Source organism: Cucumis sativus, chromosome 3, assembly GCF_000004075.3.
Source record: "Cucumis sativus cultivar 9930 chromosome 3, Cucumber_9930_V3, whole genome shotgun sequence".
NCBI lineage: Eukaryota > Viridiplantae > Streptophyta > Magnoliopsida > Cucurbitales > Cucurbitaceae > Cucumis > Cucumis sativus.
The window spans coordinates 11,345,228-11,353,778 of NC_026657.2; the positions used below are offsets into that span (position 1 = coordinate 11,345,228).

At 34.5% G+C, this 8,551-nt stretch overlaps 1 protein-coding gene across 1 annotated transcript; it reads left to right on the top strand.

The window, feature by feature from the left end:
- Positions 1-1,189: 1,189 nt before the first annotated feature.
- LOC101213161 (probable prefoldin subunit 3) lies at positions 1,190-8,109 on the top strand. The gene is made up of 6 exons (XM_004134202.3): positions 1,190-1,436; positions 2,108-2,165; positions 5,348-5,425; positions 6,527-6,646; positions 6,755-6,856; positions 7,519-8,109. The coding sequence occupies exons 1-6, from the start codon at positions 1,291-1,293 to the stop codon at positions 7,597-7,599; spliced, it is 585 nt and encodes a 194-aa protein (XP_004134250.1). The 5' UTR covers positions 1,190-1,290; the 3' UTR covers positions 7,600-8,109.
- Positions 8,110-8,551: the final 442 nt, after the last annotated feature.

Genomic DNA, 8,551 nt, shown 5'->3' on the forward strand with positions numbered 1-8,551 from the left:
TAGCTTTTATGTTGATTGCAATTAGGTTGTTTGTTTGGGAATAGTTCAAACAGTTAAGATAATATACGTGAAATGTCATAGCATAGTTTTAGAGGTATAAATTTGTACTATTAATCTTAAAATTTGAGCTCTTCTATCTCAGATGCCGTTGAATCAAAAAGATAAAAAAGAAGGCACGAGATGGTAAATTTCATATCAATATCTATTTTGTGTAAATTTTACCTAATATTTTTTTCTTAGAGCCATATAATATATCATTAATGTTTTTAATTTTTTTTTTCAAAGGTGACTTTTAGTATTCGTATATGATTTTAATATATATTTGTCTATTAAGAAACTTCTTAACTATAGAGAGAAAAATCTTTTATTATGGAGAAAGAGAACACATTTAATATGGATTTTTTTTTTACCAAATTTCAATTTAAAAGAGAAAAGGACAATTCATACGTTTTTTTTTTTTCATTTTGCTTTTTATGTTGATTTTTTTTTTGTTGATTGTATGATATATTCCATTATCTATTTGAAAATGTTATAACCAATATATGAAATATACTGACAAATATATTTGATACAAGCATGTTGAAAAACAATAAAATATTAAAACTATTTACAATACAGTAAAATTAATCAAATTTTTCATATTTCATTTAATTTTTGTTGGTTATATTTTAGGGTTTAAAGTTATTTTATAGATAATTTATTTTTTTCACTATTCATTTCATAACAATTCCATTATTTGATATGTACTCAAACTTCAAACCTCCTGTAGCCTCTTCATAACCGTCTAAATCTATCTGATAACTGTTTGATATCATTAATTACTTGTCATAGTTGTTATATTCGTAATATGCAAAAAAAAAATACTATAAACTGTTTTTTTCTATATTTTTTTTGTTATATGATGCAATTTCTCTATTTAAATACACCTTACAACATTTCATACAGTAACCAATACACAAAATGTAAATACATTGTAGTAAATAATTATGTCCACGTGACAATACAGTACAAAACACAATTTATACTCATTGAGCCGCCTTTAGCCCAAAACAAATTATTTCTTGTACTGGCAGCTCAAGCCCAAATAACTTTAGCCCATTTAAATATTGGGCCGGACAACCACATGTCTCTACGGCGTCGTTTCATCAATATAATTCTCGTTCCCTCAACCGTGGCGTTGAATCTCATTTTCCTGAAAATAAATTCATAGAGCAATTTACCGATTGGTTTTATTTTTATTGTTATTATTATTAATTTTGTGGAGGTTTTGGGTTTTTTCCCCAATCGGTAATGGCCTCCGAATCGTCTTCTTCTTCCGGCGCCGTCGTCACTGACAGAAGAGGAATCCCGGCGGCTCAGTTCGTGGAAGATGTTCGTACCTATCTCTCTCAATTACAACTCGATGTTCAATCCGCCCTTGCTTTTCTTCAAGAGCGGTACTCTCCTCTTTTTCTTTCGACTTGATTCAAATCTCGTAATGGCGGTGTACTTGGCGTCTGCTCGAGGCTTTTGAATCTGTATTTCTCTTTCTATAACATGCAGTGATTTCTGGCATGTATTGATGTGTTTTTTTTTTTATTGCTCTAATGGTACTTTGAAGTCATTTTCTAAGTTGTAGGTTGCAAATGGGAATTAAGGTATTTAGGAGTTGACATATGTGTTAGTGAGCTTGAACTTTTTGATTATCGTTACAGCTTTACTTCCATGGAGCTTTACGATTTTCTAGTGGCTGAGATTGTATTGGAGTTTCTAGAATCTCTTCATTTGTTGTTTTCTTGAAGTTTATTGTTGTTGCTGTCGACTGGGTTCAGGCTACGTAATTTAGAGCTCTCCTTTTGAGCTTCTCAACTTAGTATCAAGTTGTTTTTGTTTTTGTGCGATTTATGTGAATCTTGGAACACTCTCTGCGGTCTGCGCTTAAAGTGGGATTTAATCTTGACTATGAAAAATTGTTAGTATTTTATTAGCAAATAAATGCTGGTTTATTCAACTATTTCTTATGCTTTTAAATAATAGGGTCCGTGGGGGAAGATATTCATGTTTGTTTCTTAAGCCCCTTTTTGGTACTGTTGTTCATTTTATGATCCTCTACAAATATCTCATGCAGACTTCAGCAATACAAATTAGTTGAGATGAAACTCCTTGCTCAACAAAGGGATCTGCAGGTTTTCATTTTATTTCTTTTTAATATTTTAACTTTTAGATATCTGCTTTCTGTTTTAATAGAACTTTCTTGTATATGTTCATCTTTTTTGTAGTTTTAAAATATTCTTCTCGCTATTTCTGTTCACCATATTACTAAAATTGAAGTTATGAAAAATATCCTCGAACTTTGTACCATTTCAATGATACCCATGAAAAGTTGGTTATATCCATTGATTTCAATCCGGGCTCCTAATGGTAGGTTTCGTAGGATTTGAGGGAAAGTGTTTATGGGAAAACAATGGATGATTTTCCTTATTGGAGGGAAATTGAATGATGGGGACCTCCAGGTTCAATCCATGGTGGCCACCTATCTAGGAATAGTTTCCTTGACATCCAAATGTTTTAAGGTTAGGCGGGTTGTCCGGTGAGATTAGTGGAAGTGCGTGTGAACTGGTCTAGACACTCAAGGATATATAAAAAACAAAGAATGGTGGGGACCTCCATTGAAGACGATGAAGCATTGACTATTGAGAATCCGAGATTGAGATTTGAAGTTGAGTGCAACATGAATTTTAGGGCTGGGGAGGTTTTTTTTTTTTTTTTCTTAATTATATTTTAATGGTAAATGAAATGGAAATCTGAAATGAAGTTTTAGTGAAGTTGGGAATTTGGAAGAGGGAAGTCAAAAGTGTGAAAATTTTGGTCGGAAGGGAAGAGTGTTGATTTTATGGAATAAATCTATATTTCATTCATTACTTAATAGAGATACAAGCCTATATATACCATAGAGAAATACACTTAAGGAAATAATATCAAATAATATCTCCAGAATAATATCTCCTAACAATAATATCTCCTAAGAATAATCTAATTATATTAATAGAGAGATAGGGAGCCAAATGAATAGAGCCCTAGAGTTTGAAGCAAACCATGAAGTTGATGGGTTACGGAGTTCCATTTGTATCATATTGTGTATGTATTGGGCTTAACAACTAAAGCGTCCAAGGGGTTTGATACCCTGCATCTCCAATTTGTTTTGACTTTTCTACTACTGAAGTGCCCAAACCTTCTAGTTCTAGAACGGGAGTTTTATTTATTACATGAAAAGGGAATTCGCAGAGTGGGGAAGAACAGAAGTTTTTTGTTCATCTACTAATGGTAAGGTTTTTTTTTAATCATTTTTTTTAAAGGTCAAAGGTATTGATGCTAAAATTCAAAGGTACTTTTGTAATGAAGTTCAAAGTTCATGGGCATTTTCTATAACATAGCCCAATATTATACCTAATCAGGGTATAAGTTAAACAATTGATGATATTAGGCATTAAGATTATTCTAAAGTTCTAAACAAAGGGAGGATGGACTTTGAGAAATTACAAGTTCTCTTCTGATCATTGGCAGAGAACATGTTTACATTTGTGAGCCCTTAAGTTAGAATATTAGAACCCTATTATACAAGGATAAAAATCATGCACAAGGATAAGCTAAGGTACATGTCTTGTGTGTGTAGCAGTTATGTGTTATATTTAACGAAGAAGTTGCCCGTCTTTGGCTTTTAGCATTATAGTTAGGCAGATTTCTTAGAAGTTACGTGTCTGTATTTTGTGTCTTTGGCTTTGGGCCTTCCTCTTGGGAATAATCTGGAGAGTGCATTTTGGGATCTGGTGGTGGATAAAGTCCACAAGAAGCTGGCATCGTGGAAAAAGGGTTTATTTTCTAAGGCGGGTCGTCTCACCTTGGTTAAGTCAGTGCTGAATGGCATTCTAGTTTATGTGTTTTCCCTTTCTGAAACTTCAGGGGAGGTGTGTAAGGGTTTGGAAAGGTGTGGATGAAGGAAAAGGCAAAGGTTTTCATCTCATTAGGTGGGAGGTGATTGAGAAACCTTTGTCTTTAGGGGTCTTGAAATTGGAAACCTGAGAAATCGTAACAAAGCCCTTTTGCCAAATGGCTTTGGCGTTTTTTCAGTGCCCAATTCTTTATGGCGTAGGATTGTTGGAGGTAAACATGGTCCTCACTCTTTTGAGTGGCTGGATAAGGGGGTTAAAGGCACTTAGTGGAATCTGTGGAAAGATATCTCGAAAGAGCTCTGATCTTCTTCCGTGGGTTCGGTATGTGGTGGGGGAGGGAAGAGAGACGTAATTCTAGGAAGACCTTTGGGTGGGGGAAAGACTGCTTTTCGGGTTATTCGCTAGTTTGTATCACTTGTCTTCTTTGAAAAATCATTTTGTGGTTGACTTTTTGGTATGGAATGGGAACTCTTGTTCTTTCTCCTTTGGGTTTTGTCATGCCCTTTCTGATAGGGAATCAGCAGACGTGGCAGTTCTCATTTCCCTTCTTGAGAGCCATTCTTTCTGTCTCAAGAGGAGAGATGTGAGGGTTTGGAGTCCTCTTTTGGAGGGATTCTTGTGTACGCCTTTCTTTGAGTGTCTTGTTAACCCTACCCCTAACCGAAGGTCCTTAGAAAGGTCAGGTTCTTCACGGTTGCCTTAATACACTGGATAGGCTATCCTGGATTTTGCCTTCGTTGGTCCTTTTTGCTGTATTTTGTGCTGGAAGGCGGAGGAAGACTTGGATCATCTTCTTTGGCAATTTGAGTTGGCAAGTCACATTTGGGATGGTTTTCTTCAACATTTTGGCCTGTCAATGCTCATCATAGAGATGCTAGAGGGATGATCAAGGGGTTCCTCCTCAATCCGCCTTGTGGGGAAAGAGGTCGGTTTTTTTGTGTGTGCTTGTGTTGTTTGTGCAATCTTGTGGGTTCTGTGGGATGAGAGGAATAGGAGGGTGTTTAGGGGAGTTGGAAGGGGGAGGCGGGAGATTTGGTCGGTTATTCGGTATCATGATTCTCTTTGGGCTTCAATTTCGAAGATTTTTTGCAATTATCCTCTTGACATGATTTTGTGTAGTTGGGCCCCCTTCCTGTAATGGGGTTCCCTGTCTTTTGTGGGCTTGGTTTTTTGTACGCCCGTGTATTCTTTCATTTTTTTCTCAATGAAAGCTGTTTATTTCAATAAAAGAATCTGGGTTTCGACAATCATAGAAAATGTGTAGCTTGTATTTGATTATATAGCCTATGCAATAGTGAAATTTTCTCGTAGGTGAAGGCAATATTTAATGTCTGGCTACTTAGTTTTGTGTAGTCGTAAATATTTCTCGTGGCCTAACTGTATCTGTTGTTGTTACCCTTCCATCCCTTTTTTGTCAGGCAAAGATCCCAGACATAAAGAAGTGTTTGGATATAGTTGCTACTTTACAAGCAAAGAAGGAGGCAGCCACTGGTGAGGTTCGTTTTTTGTCTTCCATAGTTTTGGTTATTTATACCATGTTACAGATTTGTGGCAATAAATTGCCCTATAATATAATCTCTCTTTTTCTTTCTTTTTTGTCTCTTTTCATTTCCTCAATGAAAAGTAGTCTCTAAAAAAATAGAAAAACATTATCTCATATTAAAATTTATTTTTGAAGCAGCTGTTTTACATAATTTCCTTGGGTGCTTGCTTTCCAGAAGTGAGATGCACGTGTCAATTTTTTTCCCTTTTAACTTAATTTTTAAAAGAAATAAATATGATTGCTAAAAACCTATACATATTGGGAAAAGATCAATTTTTGCCCCTGAACTTTTGGGGTTGTACCAATTGTATTGAACTTTTGTAAGTATATTAATTTTCACTCTCCATCAGATTTTCCTTGAAAAACATTGTGTGAAACTTGTAATTATATTAATTAAACCTCTATATTGTCATAAGTAAATCAATTTATATTATTATCAAAATCATGATTGTGAACTTTTTTGAATATCTGATTAACGAAATAGACAATTAGTATTGATCCCGGGAGGATTTCATTTTCAAAGGAAATTCTAGTTGAGAATCGCGAATCGCGAATGAAAGTCTAAATTGTTTTATTTAAAAAGTCAACTTTTTTTTAGTACTACTCCCTTGTGATTTCCTGGTGAAAAAGATGAAAGGAGAGAGGGAAAAAAGCACCTGGCTGCACAAGTTTCATTAATCTATTACTCTAAAGAACCCATTATTTAATTTTATTAATTTTTCACGCTGTATGTGCATCCATCTCTTTCAATGAAATTGTAGTTTATATGCAGTTCTCATAATCTAAGATGATAAAATTGAAGATCAAAGGCTGTAACATAGGAATCTGATAGAGCTTACTGAATGATTATTAATTGCTAAAGTTAAAGTAATGACTATCGCTTGCTGTTGAGTAGCCTTAGCTAGCCAGGTGGCTTGTGGATTGTTGTTATGCTGTCAGAGCAAACTTCTACTTTTAAAGTTCTAAGCAGCATCGAGTTATGGGATTTCCTTTCTTTTACCAGCTTAAATTAGAATTTTCTTAAGATCTGTTTATCTTTTGCTATCATGCACAGCCACTTGTAGCAGATTTTGAGATCTCTGAAGGCATATATTCTCGGGCGCGTATCGAGGAAACTGACTCAGTTTGTCTGTGGCTTGGTGCAAATGTCATGCTGGATTATTCATATGAAGAGGTTACAGATATTTCTAAAGAAAATTCCCTTGAATTATTTTCTCCATTTCTTATCCAATTTTGGAATAAAGGACACTAGTTATGGCTGTTTTCACGTTTGCTGGTGCAGGCCATAACCCTTCTACAAAAGAATCTGGATAATGCTAAAGCGAGTTTAGAAGTTCTTGTTGCCGATCTACAGTTTTTGAGGGACCAGGTGACAATAACTCAGGTAACCAACTCTTTCTATTGCAAACTAGTCTTGGTGAAAATTTTGTGCTCGAAAAACCATAACAATGTGAAAGCTTCCTTTTGAAAGATAGGCATTATAAACCATTGTTTAGAAACTCTTAACTCCGCAGGATTTGAAGTCATTTAACTTACAACTCTGCAGCTAAAGTTGTTGGAATTTGCATGAAATGAATGTGGACTAGGAAGACATTCAAATTCTCAACTTTTTTCTAATTTGGATGCCATATTATCCAAAACTCAATGTTGTCTTTCAAATCCTAGCATTTTGTTGTAGGCAGCCAATCATACTATATAGTTTTAAGTTATACAATATTCATATCAAGTAAAAAGGATAAACTACAAGTTTAATCTTCATGGCATTGGTGTTGTGTCGGAAGGGTTTCTAGGGTTTTTTTTCTAGTACAATTACGATGTGGGGATTGAATCTCCGACCCTCAAGGACAAAAGTCATGTCAATACTATCTACCCAAGCTCATATATGTTAAATTCACCATATTATTAGATCAAAATTCAATTTTATGTCTAGTTTAATGTTTTAAGCGTGACATTTTGCTACTCATCAGGATACAAACCACGATAAACAAACAACTTTCAAAGTGTCATTGTTAGTGAATCACTAATTTGTTAAAATTCTGTAAGCAGGTGACAATAGCTCGTGTTTACAACTGGGACGTTCATCAGCGTCGAGTTCAGCTAGCTGGCGCCAGTGTAGAAGACTCATAAGTTTTCATGGGCAGCCCTAAAAAATTCCATTGTTGGCAGAGAATCCATTTCCTGATTGGCAGTTCCGTCTTGATCCATACCTTTTGAATTTAGGCCGTTCAAAATTTCCCTTTCTTGTCATTGTCAATGGACAGTGAACCTTTTCATTCGTGGGTTCTGATCGCACCTACACTTTCACATAATACTCCCCATAACCAAAAAAAAAGGCAAAATCATTGTAGAAGAGAAGTGATGCGCACTGATGCCTATATCTAGGATGAGTTTTCCCCCCTCTTTTATTTATATCTATATATATTAGGAAGCATTTTGTGCCTTTGCCTGTTTTTACATTTGTTAGATTCTGTTGTAATTTTCAAAGTGATGGGCGTCTTGGTTGTGTGTTATTTAGGGGTTTTATAACTTTCTATCTAAATTGTGATTGTAAAATTGAATATTCAAGCGATTGGGTTTGAGAAATTACGATAGTTGTGTGTTTGTTCTTAAAATCTTTCAATCCTCTAATTATGTTTGTATTCCCTTTCTGTTAACATTGTGATTTGAGGTATTTTTAACTTTTGATGTGCCTTAAAACAGTTGGTATCTATATATATATGTATATATATATAATTCAAACTGTAATATATACTCTGTTTTAGAAGCAATGAATTTCCTTTTCGTGGATCTTCCATTGTCTAATTGTCTGGCCCCTTTTTCCTCTGTCTCTATTTGTATCTTCCCTTTCGACTATTCTTCTTTTACCAACTTCCAAATTAGCCAATTTTTTACTTACAAATTTAACCTTTTTTTTAATTCAACCAAAGACGTGAGAGATTTAAACTTTTGATTTGTTTGATTCAAGATATATACTTTTGATTCGATTTGAACTTTTCATTTAACAAGATATATATCTTAATTAGTTAATTAGTTGACTTAAGATCCACTGTATAATATCCTTTCCTTTAGCATGGTGAAA

Coding starts and splice junctions, on each gene's coding strand:
- LOC101213161 (XM_004134202.3), top strand. CDS start 1,291: ATGGCCTCCGAATCGTCTTCTTCTTCCGGCGCCGTCGTCACTGACAGA. Junction 5,426..6,526: donor AGGAGGCAGCCACTGGTGAG/GTTCGTTTTTTG, acceptor TATCATGCACAG/CCACTTGTAGCAGATTTTGA. Junction 6,647..6,754: donor TGGATTATTCATATGAAGAG/GTTACAGATATT, acceptor TTGCTGGTGCAG/GCCATAACCCTTCTACAAAA.